General features: G+C 44.6%; 1 protein-coding gene across 1 annotated transcript in view; it reads right to left on the bottom strand.

Moving 5' to 3' along the window:
- LOC147702949 (uncharacterized) overlaps positions 1-17,544 on the bottom strand; it is a 4,293,369-nt gene that overhangs the window by 3,530,648 nt on the left and 745,177 nt on the right. The window contains exon 6 of the mRNA XM_086929459.1: positions 7,035-7,147. Within this exon, the coding sequence (XP_086785585.1) occupies positions 7,035-7,147 (113 nt within the window). The remainder of the gene's footprint in view (positions 1-7,034; positions 7,148-17,544) is intronic.

The raw sequence follows: 17,544 nt of genomic DNA on the forward strand, positions 1-17,544 counted from the left end.
GTCCTGTATACGCCGCGGGGACCAGTGACGGAAGTGACGCTACCGGACCGTTTACTCACTACCACGGAAGGGTTCCAGTACCTTGGGGTCTATATCACTCTGGACAAGAACCTCTCGTTTCAGAATAATGTGGAACGAATAATGAAAGAGGCAGTAGAAGATATGACGAGATGGAGGCAGCTACCGCTCACCCTACTGGGTAGGGCGGCGATGTACAAAATGATCACCCTACCCAAATTCCTCTATGCACTTCAGAATGAATACTACCCGCTCCCGACCAACACGATCACCAAAATCCATGCAGACCTGCGATCGTTCCTATGGCTAGGCAAACAACCGCGCATTGCACTCCAAACACTCCAAAGACACCAATATAGTGGAGGAATCTCACTGCCGAACCTGGAGGCATACTACTGGGCGGAACACTTAACCCCTATAAACGACTGGTTACATACACCAGCGGACCACCCGACGTATGCATTAGAGAGACATAAATTGTCTACACTTAATATACTCCACTTCTTGTATGGGGGGAGGGCGGGGAGAAAGCTCCTACCCGCTACCATGATCACGATTCGAGCATGGACACGGGCCACGAGATCCACGGGGTGGGAGGAGAAACCTACGCGTCAGACACCACTGTGGCACTGCAACTGGTTCACGGAACTTCAAAAATTGAAAGGCTTCCAAAGGTGGGACGACATAGGGATATCTACTATTGGGGACGTGATCAGGCAAGGTGAGCTGAAGACATTCGCAATGTTGCAGGCAGAGTTTGGGTTACATCACACACAACAGTACAAATACTTGCAGCTGGCACATGCTTGGAAAGCACAAAAGATATCACTACAAGATATACCGGAATATTCACCCCTAGAAGGCAGACTCTTACAGGAACAAATAATACACCAGGCAGTGTCCCTCACATACAAAACACTCACAAATAATATGTTCGGAAATTTGGCGAAATTCAGGGGAGTGTGGGAGGCGGAAGTGGGGCAATTCGAATATTTAGACTGGGAGCTGATCCTGATGCACCCCCGAGAAGTGGCCATTAAGTCACGGCTACGGCTAATTCAATTGAATGTACTGCACAGGACTTACTTTGATAGGAAACGTCTCCTCAAGATGGGTAGGATAACAGACGACACATGTCTTCGATGCAGGGTCGAACAAGGGGACTTCTACCACACTATCTGGTCCTGTGCGGAGATTCAAACGTACTGGTCCCACATCTTCACGGAGCTGGGGGAGGTGCTGGGAGTAGAGCTGACACTGGACCCGAAACTGGCACTACTGGGAATGGTGACCCAAGTAGACCTGCCGCGCCCACATATTATTTTCCTGGTACTGGCATTAGTAGTGGCAAAAAGGGACATTGCAAAATACTGGGGGGTAGCGGAAAGGCCGGAAGTAGAAGAGTGGAGGAGAGGGTTGGACCTCTATATGGCTGCAGAACGAGTGACGTACAAAGCGAGAGGCTGTCCCAAAAAATTCCGAAAGGTATGGGGTAAATGGAGACAATACCATGGCCTGGAAGCCGGGCACTTGGGAGGTGCTTCATAGACAAACAGGGAACAGAAACGGAAGGGGGGGCCACTCGATCACGATCTAGGCCCGGTGGCAGACTGAGACACTGGGAACTTAGATACACCACACGGGTAAGGTGATATACAGTAACATGGGGAGGGAGACAAGCGTCAGTAGAGTAGGCACAAACGGCACTGATGGACTAGTGGCATTTAGTTTGATAAACATGTGATCGGACTGTTACCACGTTAGGGGTGAAACCAACCAGTTTTGTAGATAGGGGGGGGTGGGAGTTGTGGGAGGAAAAACTGTAACACAAAATGCAGGTTTGGGGAGAGACGTGAAGAGCTCGCCCGTCATAGAATAACTACACATTACTTAACGAAAATGATGTCGCCGCCCGGCCTCCGGGTTGTGGGCATGAAGGCTGTGGATATAGAAATATGATGTAAGTTCCCCCATGCTGAATATGAACCTGATGCGACTGTACTCTTTTATACCTGCACAAAAATAAAATAAAAAAAATAAAAAAAGAATTGGAGATACCCCAACATATAAATACTTAGGAGTGAAGATTGATAACGGTGGGCAGTTTTCCGCCAAGAGAACGAGTATACGAGGGAAAGGGCTATCTCTGGCAATTTCGCTGAAGTCTCTAAACCTCAAACTTTCTGGCCCCTCTCTTCTACCCCTGATGCAAGTAATCTGCGCTAAACTTCTCCCAACAATTACCTATGGGAGTGAGGTACTTAGAGGAAGGGATGCCAAGATTCTTGATAATACAATAACAGCAGCCTACAGAATCATCTTCAGCCTACCCAAACAAACCTCACCAGCTCAAATCAGGCTAGAATTTGGCATCGAGCAACAGCTCCTAGCAAGGCAGGGAGCCTACATGATAGCCTGGGACAAAGTGAGGAAGTCAAAACAGGGAACATTAAATGAATATTTGTGGAGTGAGTTAGCACAACATCCATCCTCAGCAGCAGCCAAGTTCCTACTGGACAGCCGGACGAACACGGGACTAGAGCAGCTCTGGGATACCCCAGTAAGCCATACAACTTTTAAAAAATGGATCAAAAAATCGATCAAACAGCTATCATGGGTCCAAGATAAGGCAGCACTCTCCAAAAGAACGCATGGTTGGATGACCCTAAACTCATACACTACTAAGGCACCCCAGAGCTACCTTGGCAAGGGATACTCCAAATCCGTCAAAATGCGTTTCTTAAAGCATAGGCTGGGCTTGCTACCCTGTATTCAAAATCTCCCGCGCTGGGTCAACATAAAAGCTGATCCCCTTTGTCGGCTATGTGGCTTGGGGCAAGAGGACATGCTGCACTTATATGCTCTTGTGAGAAATTACACGATGAACGGAAATAGTTGTTGAAACAACACTTCAACCGGCAAAGAATCCGCACACGAAGGAAGGCAGTTCTGGCTTGCTTTTTTCCCCATGACTCTCGCTTGAGCTGTAGCTTCGTAAAATTTATGAAGGCGGTGGAAAAAAAGATGCCTGAAATAAATCTATAACGGTCCCTGTACTATTGATCTATTACTGCTTTGTCGAATGACATTACTGACTCAAAGAGGTTTATGGGAATATCAGGAAAGTGGAAATATTTTATAATTATAAAGCTGAATTTTTTAAAAAAAACAAAAAAAAAACTTACTGCTTAAGAAGTTGCTGCGTGCACATTCGAACTAAGGAAATGTGAATGTTTTATTCTCTTTTATTAGAATTGTACTTTTATTATTCCCTGTTCTTAACCTATTCTTGTATTGCAATGGTTTTAAGTAACTATGCGAAATAAAATTACTACTAGAATGATCTTCAGCACTCAACGGTCTAATGTTATTCGTTGCCAGTTGTGGAGGTAATGTGATATTCTGCCTTCCATTGATGTTACAGGAGGAGAAGGGACAGTAGTAAGAGCCAGCAAGCCGCTATTGACGCTTCGGGGAGTCTCTCCCCTGGCGTCATTGTCTTCCTCTGTTAGGCGATCTAGAGAAAGAAGAGGATTGATTTTGCAACTGGTTATACGTCGGTCATAAGATTGCAAATATGATCCATATGAGGAATACCATTGTTGTTGATACCCTCCTCTAAATGTGGGATTACCTCTCCCTCTGGTTCCACAGAAGTGAACCTTGCGGTACTGGAGAGTCCCTAAGGATTTTGCGGTCTCCGTGTCTTTTTTGATGTCCTGGAGCGCATCATCAATATGTTTTTCAAAGAACGCTTCCCCATCAAAGGGAAGATCCAAGATCTTGTTCTGGACCTCCGGACGGAACCATGTAGCCCGCAACCAGCCTTGACGGCGAAAGACAGCAGTGCCTGCCAGGGAGCGGAACGCCGTTGTTGCAATGTCCATTGCAGAGTCAATCACTTCAGCCGATGTTACTTCTCAATCCTGAAGAATCTTCTTAGCCTCTTTTTTCTCATTTTCAGGCAATTGGTTCAGATATGGGGAGAGATCGCACCACACCTGGCGATCATAGCGACCAAGTATCGCTAAGGCATTAGCAGCCCTGACCAACAGACTAGAAGTGGAAGAAAACCTCTTGTCCGCATTATCCAGGCGTCTGCCCTCTTTATCTGGAGGTGTTGTGAGAGGAGCTGAAGGATTTCTCGCTTTTCTTTGGGCAGACTGAGAAATGACAGAGTCCGGTTAAGGCTGACTGACCTAGCAGGTCTGATTATCCTCTGGAGCCTTATATTCCTTCTCAAGGAGAGGCAAAACTGGAATCACCGTAGCAGGATTCTTCATCACTTTCAACCCTTCATCCCAGACTTGACCAACAATAGGAGTAGAGCAAACCGCTTTCCTGTAAGGCTCTTTGAAGTCATAGAGGAAGCATTCAGACTGCACAGTGTGCATGGGCAGCTCAAACCTCTTTGCGGCCCTCTCCATCAAATTATGGAAACCCCCTATGTCTGCAGGGGGGAATTAACAGGTGCTGGTGCAAGAGAAGCCGGATCAGGAATTACATAGTCATCCCACTCTGCGTCTGGATCTGGTATTGCGCCAGTGCCCTGGTCCTCATCAGAGGTGTCATCGTGAACGAGAGACACGACAGGCGGTGCGTTCTCAGCCATGAGCATTGGTTGAGGAGTTGGCAATTGGGGGGTAGCAGGCTGAGCAGGAGGAACAGCAGTATCTGGTACCACAACTGAAACTGGAGGTTGCGCTGCAAATCTCCTTCTATAGTCCACAAGCATAGATTGCAAGTTCGCTAGAAAGTAGGAAGGCATGGAGATCATCTCCTGCTGGTAGTCCTCTTGATAATCTGAGGAAGGATCATATTGCTACTCCTCCTCGTAATCCCCTTCAGAGTCTGTGTCCTGACACTTGACGTGTATTTGCATAGGCAAAAGGACCATCATCTTTTTTAGATCTCTCTTCTTCCAGGAGGAATGCTGGCGGTAGAGGAGTCACCCTCCTGGGGATGTCATGTCAGGTGAAATTTGGCGCTTTTTGAGGGAAATAGTGATTTTTTTCCACCGCCGACGAGGTCGTCGACGAGGAGTCCACGACAATGTGAGAATCGTCACCGATGAAATGGACGTCATCGATGCAGCCGTCGTTGAGACCGTCGACACCCCAGTCGTCCACGTGATAGCCGTAGTCACCCTCGTCGTCGACATCCTCGTTGACGTCAACACCATCAACGACGACACAGGCACCACTGGCGTCAAAGTCGTCGATGCGGAACTTTGAAACAGCGCCGGAGACAATGAAATCACCGTTGACAAGTCCGTCGATGGAGCCAGAGATGAAAGAAAGGACTGGGGCTTTAACATTGATGCTTTCGCCGAAGGAGTTGTTGACGAGTGAGCTTTTTTCGTTGATTTTACCTCAGAAGAGAGTGAGGAGGGCTTTTTGAAAGTCTTTGAAGCTGCAGGAGGAGAAGACATAGGGACAGTGCTGGATTTCCTCTCAGATATCACTCCCTTAGACAGTTCTTCCCTCTCCTTTACACCTCAGTGAGGAGATTCGCCAGGACTACACCCTTCAGACCTATGAGAGGTCTTTTTTAAGGCCTTACCAGGATGTTCTTCAGAAGGTGAAGGAGAGGCTCAACCCCTTTTTGCAGACCTTCTGGAAGATGTTGCGGAAGTTGTGTTGTCACTATCACTGGAAACTAGTTCCTTCCTTGACTTAAGTTTCTGGATCCAGGTCAAAATACGCCCCTCACGGTCTCGCAGAGTTTTTGTGGAAAAAGTGAGGCATATTTTACAGTCTGCTGCCTTGTGGTCCGGATACAGACAGTAAGTACAATCCTTGTGCTTGTCCTCCACATACAACCTCTTTTTAGCACAAGTTGCACAGGCCTTAAATAGGGCTTTCTTCTCTTTATCAGACTTCTTGACACGAAGTTAAAGCAGGTGTTAAAGAAAAACTGGTGAAAAAAATAGATTTAGGGATAATAGGAAAAACTGAGCAGAGCTCAGTGGAAACTCCCTAGCACAACATGCGGTTGAAAATCTGAGATTCTGAGCTTCTCTCAGGAGGGTTATAAGGGGTGAGGCTAAACGGATTGGTTGTTCATTTTTTTGGGTCTCCTTTACAAAAAGAGGTGTATAGGTTGCAAAACAAGGATGGGCCTGGGCCTAGGTTAATGGTATCTATTGCTATTTTATGTATACCGGGGACTCCCATTCTGACGACGGGGAATGATACAAGCACAGGAATCTATGAAGGTTCAATACTGGAGTAATAATCATTTCACCATGTCCCAGACAGGGGAATCTTTTTTTTATTATCTACACACGTGACCCCCTAGGAACAACATGCTCATGTTGGGAACCATGTTAGACTTTCCTTCATCCAATGTCTGACTGGGTCAATCCAGAAGCTTAAGCTTGGTGCTAATGGTATACAAGTTTTCTTTCCTGCTTCATGTGGGCTTTTTAGAGTTAATCATAAAAGTCTGGAAATACCCATATACCAAGATGATGTACATTGTCCTCCACTGGAGCCAGGCACTTGGTTAAGCAGGTTTCTGAGCCTAACATTGGGAAGTAAGAACATGTAATATATAAAAGATCTAATGCTGGAGGGCACAAGCAGTTCCCAGCAAGTTTTATTCTTGGTGGGCTTCATTAGTCAGATGCAGCATGATGGCACAGTGAGCTAAAGACACAATGGAATACATCCGTCAAACTATACATTAGACTATTTAGTTGACAATATGCATGTTGACCTGTTTCAACATTGTATGGTAAAAAATGGCATTATTCACTCATTCGGACAAGATAACCCAGTCTAACCGTAACATAGTTGAATTTTCAAAGTCTACATTATATGCCTGTATTGTGTTTTCTTTACCATATTGTATACTCATTCTAGGCAATGCACTTGCATTTGAAAGGTCAATATGGACTCTAAGAAATGCCAAGTACTATTGGTCAAAAAGTGCAAATATTAAAATTAACAGTTAAAAGCCTCACTAAGCAGCAGTTATTTAAACGAAGCATGAAATTGTTCAACAGCACATACCTACTTTTGTCACAATTATATATAGTTGATCCACATCAGAGCTACCAGGTAAGAAGGCAATTCCAGTGGCCATTTCAACAATTATACATCCAACAGCCCATATGTCCACAGGTCTAAGATACAAAAAAGTAAAATGTCTAAAAGTAACAAATGTAAATATGTAATGGAATTCGTGCAAACATAGCAAAACAACTGCAAATCATTTTAGCAGGCTGATACGTGGACGAGAATAATTTTTGAAATGGTGATTACTTACCAGCAACCTTTATGACACTGAGTCATCTGATTCTTTACATTGAGTCATACTCTTTCTCATTTTTGTCTATTTCATTTGAGGGTCACCCACCGGCAGACACAGATACTTTCTTATTTTATATTTTTTAAAGTATTATTAGCTCTCCACTAAAATGAACCGAAACATTTACATTTTCATCATTTTTTGGGGTTTTGCTGGAATATTGTAAACATCATCCAACTTTCTAAATAATCTAGATTTGCTTAGATACTCAACCTCCAGATCCATCTAACTTTCCCCCACCGGAGTCAGTGTACTGCAATCAACAAGTGCAGTATGTGACATTTAAGTTCTGTAAATCATTGTATCGGGCTTCTCATTTTTTCAGTCTTTCAATATGTGCTCATTTTGTTAGGAACCTACTTCTGGACGTTTTGTACCAAGGGGCACTGTGGGCACCAAAGTTCTCAGAATTCGTTGCTATCTAGATCTGGCTGCTGCTACTGGAGCTCTCCGCCTTTACCTCCCGCCACCTGAGAAAGTTTTTCTATAGATACACACAAGGGGGGCTTGGAGGAGATTTAAGGGCCTGCATGGGCAACCTCCCCACTCGTAATAGCTATCACAAAAAGAGCCCAGGGGTCCAGGGCAGAAGTCTGAGGTGTTAATGGACTGCGTCAACAATGTGCTTAAGGGGGATCCCTTTAAAGTACGGTTCCCCTCACCCACCAGAGGCGTCATGCTTCATCATAGTGGTGCCTCCTCGCGATAAGAACCTAGTCTAAATGCGGGCTACAACCCCCTCACTGCGAAGGAGGAGCACAGGAATGTTTTAAAATGGGAGGAAGGGTTAGACTAGAACCCTGTGTGAGTGTGGTGTGCTCAGTGTGATGTGCAGTGCTAAGTGAAAGTGGTTAAAACTGGCTACAAGATTTAGCGAAACTTTATTCATCTACCTTGTGACGCAATTAAAAAAAAATAGCTGGTGATTCAGCTCCCGTGATTAGAGACGACTGTAATAGTGTATGATCAACATGTTTCAGCCTTGGGACCTTTCAAAGTGTCGTGGCCTTCATCAGGATCGACAGCTACTGCAACAAGTGAAAAACATGCACCTATGAAAAACTGTGCAAAACAACGAGGGTGTAATATACTTAGGCTGTCCAGTTTTAGGTTTAAGCCTATAACAACTGATAAAACCCCACTGAAAAATAAATAGCAGTCGCCAGTAAAAACATATAAACAATAAAAAAGACACCTGCACAACCACAAACTAAATGCCATTCAAAGAAAAGAAAAGAAAAGAAAAGGGAGTGAAAGAGTAATTTTTTCCTTCTTGAAGGGGCCAATACAATGTAACTTTGTTATACAAGTTAGCAGTATGAAAGACTGGGCTAACATTATACTGCTTGAGTTTTGTTGTTTAGGGATGCCACTAAAATATTGTTTCTTCTTCCTCATGTTTTTTTTCGTTCTGTGGTCTTAGGTCTAAAGATGCGGAGTTTAGAAGTATTTTTAGGTCTTGTTTAAATATTTTATAAACTGTAAGAAATATCAAAATCATATTTGATTCTTTCACTGATAGGTAAAATGGCTGGTTTCATAAGAATCGTTCCTAATATTTGTCATCACATTTACCCACAGAGAATGGGTAAAAAACCCTTAATACACCAGCCCCCAGTTTCTAGTGAGACATTATTGATAATAGGTGAATTGCCAACATCTCAGGCTTTAATCATTCAATACAAGGTATAGTGACAAGTATATGTGAAAAGAGCGCTATCACCAAGCATCTGGGATAGTGGTTAAAACATGATACTAGACTTTTGGAAAACATGGAATGCAGTGTCAATTGGAATGCTCTGCAAAAAAGGTTCTTTCCAAGTTCGACAAAGATTGGAGTGATATTGTTTGTATTTGCAGTGATTCAGCTACGTATATGAAAAAGTTGTGTGATGACCTGTCAAAATAATACCTGAGCTGAAGTGCTTCCATGTAAGAGGTCCTTGCCACTTGTTAGATGGTATGCTGAAAGTTAATGAGGAATGCTATTGACTTTTTAGTCCATTCTGGTGCACAGTTGTTTTATGCACATGAACTAAAACGTAAATATTTATCATTTTGTGCTTTGTGTGGAATCAAAGAAAGAGTCATCCAGACTGTGCCCCTTAGCTGATGGTTCTCAGTCCAAGGAGCTATGAATGCTATATTATCCATGTGGGAACAGTTTACAGCATTTTTGCTGAGTGATGATGCCAAAGGCAAGAAATGTGAGGATCTTTAGTCACATATTGATAGTGATGTGAACAAAGTACACACTACTGAATTCTTAGATTTTTACAGGAAAACATAATTGCTGTAATGGACATAATTAAAAAAAAGTCTGAAATCACCCTTGTCTGTCAAGTGTTCAGCATAATTGGTGTAGATGTGAAACATATCCTTGAGAGTAGGCTGGCTGACGAATTTGGCACTGCAAAATGTTCCTGTGTTAGAGTGCTTGCCACTTGGTAAGAAAAGCAATAATGAAGAGCAAATCAGGAACTTGTAATTTACAATGTATGAGAAATGGCTTGCAATGATGCATAGAAATGTTCCTTCACCACTAATGGCATTTGAAGTCAATGAAACCTCACTGTGGTACTCTGTTCTAGATCCCTTTCGTAAAGGGGAATTTCCTCAGCAGTTGTAAAAGTGCTGCTTCATTTTTGACCGCTTTAATAACTCTTGAGGGCATAAGCGCCCAGATCAACCCAAATGCTGCAGACCCTGCCTTGAGCATGGCAATCTTCAAGCGAACCAGTATTGGCATGTAAAGCTATGTCAGTGGCCGGAGTTAACAAATTGCATACTGGCTATTTTGGCATTGCCCATCTCAAGTGCCAATGTTGAGAGGACCTTTTCACAGAAGTTTACATGGGAAGGAAAGAGGGAGCACACATGACCAAAGAATCACTGAAGAAATATTGTATGTTGTACTACAATAAGTTTAATTTGCAAAAATCTATTTGGAACTCATATACACTCTTCTTACACTGTCTGTATACCATGCGCTATCAGTGCAGAAAGCAAGCAATAATAAAAGCGAAACGTTCCATAAACACCGGAAAAACACGGTTTCTGTAGTTTTTAATGGCGTGAAAATGTGTAACCACTGATAACCACTGTTTTTTTAAGGTATTGAAATCACTTGAAAACACTGAAAAAAAACACCAGAATGTACCAAAAATTAAAATCTGAAAACAGGAAACAGGAAAGCCTAAATATACTGAACCAGTGGTCCTGAAGTTCAGTAAGTCCAGTTGAAACCTGTGATAAGACAAAAATACAAGGTTGTGCACTATTTACAGTGACTGAGAAAACACACATGGTTGAATCATAACGCAACAGATAGTCACTATAGTCATGACACTGGACTTAGTGAGAACACGACAACTATATGACATGTGAAAAAAGGATGCGAGACTCACCTTTAAAGGTTAGAGAATTTGCCGCATCTGTCCTAGCTTATTAGCCAAAGGTACATACGCCAACCCAAACTAACAGAAAAAGGAAGTGGCATTAGAAAGAAAAAGAAGAGAAGTCAAGGTGATAGTTGGGTCCAGTATGCGTGCCCATGAAAGAAAAAGCAGGCAACAGGGACCTGAGTTGTTAGAAGGACTTATGTGCACAACTGAAATGCACTACTATAGTACGCTGTGGAGAGTATGTAACGGAACCAATACACTCCAAAAGGTCAATTCATATACGTGGAAAGGACCAGGGTGATCAATACACGTGCGGTCAATATAGCAGGTTGGTTCACATGAATGAGCTAACTCTGTAGTGTGGAAATAGCATGGGGGCAGTTTGAAGTCTCCAATAATTGACCCAAGAATTGATGATCCACAGGTAGTGATGGAAATGGGTGATCTCATGGTGCAAAGGAACCTCAAGCGCACATTGTGAAGTAGGAGGGCAGTGGCCATCAGGTGCAGCAATGCCCTTAGTTTTGAGCAAGGTGTATGGGATTGGGAATGGGCTGTACTCTTTGGGGTGGTCAGAGGTGGCTCATGGCGGGCAATGTCCCGCACTGACGAGATCCACAGAGCGTGTAGCGTTCTCAATAGTGAACGTCTCTCGGTCGCCAAATTGCTGGGACCGTGTGGTGAGATGGGGGCAGAAAGCTGAGTACATTCAGTGATCTACGTCAGCGGCCGGCATACGAATGGGCGTGCTGGAGCAACGCTTCGCTGGCAAGTGCCAGTAGGGGTGCTGTGTGGATGGTGTGGTATCAAGACAGCATGCAAGCCCTAATTATCGGGACCAGGGAGCATGCAAAGGAAGAAGGGGGCGCAGGAATCACTTACCGCTCAATGTAGCGTAGTATCCACAGCTGTATGTCCTCGCGACAGGGACGGAGCTGTTCCCGATTGGCGCTTAAATAAGACCGGGACCGTGACTGCGAAAGAAAACAAGGAAGATGATGGGAAGTGTAGTGCACTTTCTGGTTGGTACGCTGGGACTTGTAGTTCGAGCTACTGTGCCCTGGATAACTACCAGGAAAGATGGGAATTGTAGTCAGGGTGCCTGCCGGCAACCTCTAACCTCTGACATCAAGGGTAGTTGCTGCATCGCCATGGGGGAACAAAAAGGAGTGTGCAGTATAGCACCTAAAGAATGTGTCTGGCAGCGAACCTAACGTCGGTATGGACAAGGTTCACAAGTAATAATGTCACTGAGCTGGATCCACTCTGTCTCAATGGGCTGGTTTGGTGGTGTGAGATGAACACGAAAGGCAAACCCACAGAGTATAGGGTGACCACACTACAAGGCTGGGTGTGAGTGAGCCCTTAGTCTCAGTGTTCTGGGGACGACGGGGTGAGCCAAAGCATGACACTGGTAGTGGCGTCATTGTGTTGGAACCACTCAGTCTGAATGGGCTGGTTGGAAGAAAGTGAACACAGAGGGATGTGTCACTCAACTAACTCCACTCTGTCCGGAGTGACATGACTCCAAGGGGGAGTATGAGTGTGCCAGTGGTCTCACATGTTCTGGGAATGACATAGGTGAGCCTAACGAGGCAGGGAGTTAAGAGTACTTAGCTAGCGGTGTGGGGAGGTGGGTGTGCTCAGAGACTCAAGCAGGCACTCACCAAGGAATGTCATCATTGAGTCCCTCATTGGAGGTGTTCAATCTAAACACCCATCGCTGCTCAATCCACAAGAGTTTAATAGTTAGACCTGGTGTCGTCGCATTAAGGTTGGGTTTGTCAAGAACAGTCCAGGTTAGTGTGGCTGCATGGTAACATATTTTTGAAAAATGCTTTGTGGGCTTGGTGGTTTGTTTGGCACATCTGTGGTGCTCTTATGATCAAGAATGCCTGTGCGTACTTTGCGTGTGGTAATTCCCACATATCTGAGCATGCATGGGCAGGTTATCAGATAGATCACTCTCTTGCTGTTGCAGTTCGTGTGGTGTTTCAACTCCCACGGTCTTGTTGTGTCAATGTCAATAGTTCTTGTAACGTTAGTCTGGGCACAGACAGAGCATTAACTGCAAGGAAAGTGGCCTTGGACGCTGGGAAGATGCCAGAGGGTGCTTGGTCTGTGTATGACTGTGGGTGGAGGTCTGGTGTGGACCAAACAGTCTCTAAGGCTACGGCCCCTTTTGAAGGCAAACAAGGGTTTTTCCAGGGAAAGATGTCCTTTGTTCAGAATCTTCCATTTACGCAAGATGGTTTTCTTCACTGTCTTGGAAAGACAGCTGAAAGTGTTAACACACAAATTTCTTCTGTGGTTGTTTGATTGATGGCTGGTCCAGCAAGGCAATGTTAATATTGAGCGCACATTTCGCTGATTTTTACAGAGTTTTATATAGCGCAAACCAGACCCGAACCGAATCGGGTATCAGAGCGTTTTACATAGCACCAGTTACGTTACATGAGGACACACATTCATTTTAGGCACGGAGAGATTACGTGATTTGCCCAGAATCACAGGAGGTTTTGGCGTCCTTACCGAGACTCGAACCCAGATCCTCAGGTCCGAGGTCGAACAGTTACGTCTCAACCTTAGGAACTGGCCAAAGGGAGAGTTCTCACGCAGGGACTTGGGATGGTGGCTCTCATATTGGAGCAGGGAGTTCAGCGCAATAGGTTTCTGATAAAGTTCGGCTTCTAGGTAACCCCTTGATGTAAAGATAGAGAGGTTCAGAAACGCTAGGTTCTCTCTACTATATTCGCATGTAAAACGGAGGTGGTCATTGCGGGTTTTGAGCCATTCGTGGAAGGTCTTGATGGTAGTGTCATCTTCTCTCCATACCACAAGGATATAATCGATATACCTCTTCCAAAGCAGTATGTGGGTAAGGTATGGAGTGTTGTTTGAAGGGACGACAACCTCCTCAAAAAAATGCATGGATAGCTTCGCCATGCTAGGGGCAAAGGAACTCCCCATGGAAGTACCGGACACCTGGAGATAAAGCTGGGTTTCGAATAGAAAGTAATTTTCGTTCATGGCCATGGTTGCGCACCTCATGATGAAAGGGACCGGTGTGATGGTACTGGGTGGGTGCAAAGTCAGAAGGTGTTCAATATTGCCTAGGCTCTGGTCCTGGAGGATGCAGGTGTACAAGGACTCAACATCAAAGGAGGTGAGATAATCCGTGTCTGGGTTGGTGGTTTGTTTGGCGCATATGTGGTGCTCTTATGTTCAAGAATGCCTGTGCGTACTTTGCGTGTGGTCATTCCCACATATCTGAGCATGCATGGGCAGGTTATCAGATAGATCACTCTCTTGCTGTTGCAGTTCGTGTGGTGTTTCAACTCCCACGGTCTTGTTGTGCCAATGTCAATAGTTCTTGTAACGTTAGTCTGGGCACAGACAGAGCATGAACTGCAAGGAAAGTGGCCTTGGACGCTGGGAAGATGCCAGAGGGTGCTTGGTCTGTGTATGACTGTGGGTGGAGGTCTGGTGTGGACCAAACAGTCTCTAAGGCTACGGCCCCTTTTGAAGGCAAACAAGGGTTTATCCAGGGAAAGATGTCCTTTGTTCAGAATCTTCCATTTACGCAAGATGGTTTTCTTCACTGTCTTGGAGAGACAGCTGAAAGTATTAACACACAAATTTCTTCTGTGGTTGTTTGATTGATGGCTGGTACAGCAAGGCATCTCTGTTAATATTGAGCGCACATTTCGCTGATTTTTACAGAGTTTTATATAGCGCGAACCAGACTGAAACCGAATCGGGTATCAGAGCGCTTTACATAGCACCAGTTACGTTACATGAGGACACACATTCATTTTAGGCACGGAGAGATTACGTGATTTGGCCAGAATCACAGGAGGTTTTGGCGTCCTTACCGAGACTCGAACTCAGATCCTCAGGTCCGAGGTCGAACACTTACGTCTCAACCTTAGGAACTGGCCAAAGGGAAAGTTCTCATTCAGGGACTTGGGATGGTGGCTCTCATATTGGAGCAGGGAGTTCAGCGCAATGGGTTTCTGATAAAGTTCAGTTTCTAGGTAACCCCTTGATGTAAAGAGAGAGAGGTCCAGAAACGCTAGGTTCTCTCTACTATATTCGCATGTAAAACGGAGGTGGTCATTGCGGGTTTTGAGCCATTCATGGAAGGTGTTGATGGTAGTGTCATCTTCTCTCCATACCACAAGGATATCATCGATATACCTCTTCCAAGCAGTATGTGGGTAAGGTATGGAGTGTTGTTTGAAGGGACGACAACCTCCTCAAAAAAATGCATGGATAGCTTCGCCATGCTAGGGGCAAAGGTACTCCCCATGGAAGTACCGGACACCTGGAGATAAAGCTGGGTTTCGAATAGAAAGTAATTTTCGTTCATGGCCATGGTTGCGCACCTCATGATGAAAGGGACCGGTGTGATGGTACTGGGTGGGTGCAAAGTCAGAAGGTGTTTAATCGTGGCTAGGCTCTGGTCCTGGAGGATGCAGGTGTACAAGGACTCAACATCAAAGGAGGCGAGATAATCCGTGTCTGGGTTGAATTCAATCCTTCTGTGAAGGCGAAGAACGTCCTTAGTGTCTTGTAGGTATGTGGGCATCATTCGGACCAGTGGTCGTAGAAAGAAGTCGACGAACTAAGACAAAGGCTTGAGTGCAGAGCCGATGCCTGAGATAATCAGTCTCCCTGGAGGTAGTCTTCGTGGCTTGTGTATCTTCAGTAGGTGTGTAAAAATAAGGGGGTCACTGGATCTTTGGTGCAAAGTAACTCAGCTTCCCTGGGTGTGATCCATCCCTTTTCTCTTGCTTCCCTCGGCATGGTGGTGATGGTGTCAGTGATCGATCTTTCTGCAAAGGACGGTAGGAGGTGTTCCCATTTAGTTGGCGTAGACATTCAGTCCCTTTCTATAGTCCATACTGATCATGCTTAATGTATCTATATTAAGTGTGGGCCAAAAATCCGTTCAGCTCGCGGAATTTGCAGATTTTCAGCAATTTCGCAAATCTTGCAAAATTGCCGAAAAATTCGCAAATCCGCTCACAGCGGATTTTTTTTTTGGGCCCTCAGGAAGCACAGTTAAGGCAGGTGCTTGAGTTGAAGCTAACTTTGTAACCATTTAAGAATGGCGCCGGCAAGCTGCCAGAGTTGAAGTTGCTTACTTGTAATTCACTATCTTCACTGCAATTTCTCCTTGCGCACCTCTGTAACCTTTCTAGATGTAGAACTATATGTCAAGAACAACACTCTTCACAGCCGCCTAATCTGCAAGGAGACTTCCTGTAATGCGGTCCTGCATGCTGGAAGCTCGCATCCCAATTATCAGATCAACCCAATTCCTTATGGCGAGTTTGTACGTGCAAGGAGAAATTGCAGTGAAGATAGTGAATTTGAGAACTGCATCAGTGATATGACGGAGAGAGTCACTAGGAGAGGTTATAAACTGGACGTTCTTCGAAAAGCCAACTAGAGAATCAAGAAAATCAATAGGGATTCTACACTCACTAGCTAAACACACCAAGATGACACCAAACAACCTGTGAGGCTCATCATGGACTTCAAAGAAACAAGCCTATGTGTCCAGAAAAGCATTAACAAACATTGGAATGTCCTTCTGGCGGACGGATCCTTGAAGGATGCCATAACAATCAGACCTCAGGTCACATAGAGGCGCGGAATACACTTAAGGAACAGACCGATTCCCACTGTTCCACATGAAAAGAACACTGACATATGGCTTAATGAACGATCTAAAGGTTTTTTCAAGTGTGGATGCTGCGGAATGTGCAAATGGGCCAAGCAAGGCATCAGAGCCTTCTCAGGATTTCACAAACAGCAATATACCATCAATAGAAACATTAACTGTAACACTAAATTCGTGGTGTCCGTTATTCAATGCGCATGTCTAAGCCAATTTGTGGGATGCACCATCAGGCCCCTTAAGGAACGCAATAGAGAGCATGTCAGAGCCATTTTCCTAGAAGATGCACGGTATCCCATGGCAGTGCACATGGCTACATGCGCATCACAAGGAGCGACTACATCATTTCAATTCTTTGGCATTGATATCACAGAAATCAATGTCAGAGGGGGCAATCGACGACTGAAACTTAGACAAGCAGAAGCAACTTGGATTATGCGTCTTCACACAGTCAAGTACGGACAAAATTCTGATCACGAACTGCATTACTTTCTTGGTTCTTGAGCTCCGCTACCTCTTTATGCTAACTTTGATTTTGTGGTTGTTATGAGCTACAGACGTGCTACCTTCTTTTAGGGTCCTACTGACATTTGACCCCACGGACACTGTGAATGATGTATATTCTGTTCCCTATTTTGACATTTAATATAATTGTCACACACTAATTTGCATACTCCTGTTACACGACTGCTACTTACTAGGATTCTACACAGTCACATTTATATGTCTCTTGCCTACAGGTCAATTATACTTAGGTCATCAAAAATACTTGTTACTATGTTTCCCTACAGCCACATTTATATGTCTTTGCCCTACAAGTCAATTTAACTTGTGCACTTTTGTATGCTTTTTTTTTTTACCTTCTACTATTACTCATATTTTTCGTTTTTCTACTTACCCAGCCCCCCCCTCATGTTCTTTGAGTGCATCCCCATAATTGTTGAACCCCTTTATTTCACTTATCGTTGATATTTCTCCAAACGTGATACACCCTTTTCTCCCCAGTTTCCCTGATTAGTCTGTCTTTAGTGTCACCGACACCGTCCATACTGCTTTATCTGCAGGTTAGCGGTCTATGCCCCTTCCGCTTTACCACTCATAAATACGTAGCGAGATAGG

The sequence above is a fragment of the Lissotriton vulgaris genome, chromosome 7 (assembly GCF_964263255.1).
Source record: "Lissotriton vulgaris chromosome 7, aLisVul1.2, whole genome shotgun sequence".
Classification (NCBI taxonomy): Eukaryota; Metazoa; Chordata; class Amphibia; order Caudata; family Salamandridae; genus Lissotriton; species Lissotriton vulgaris.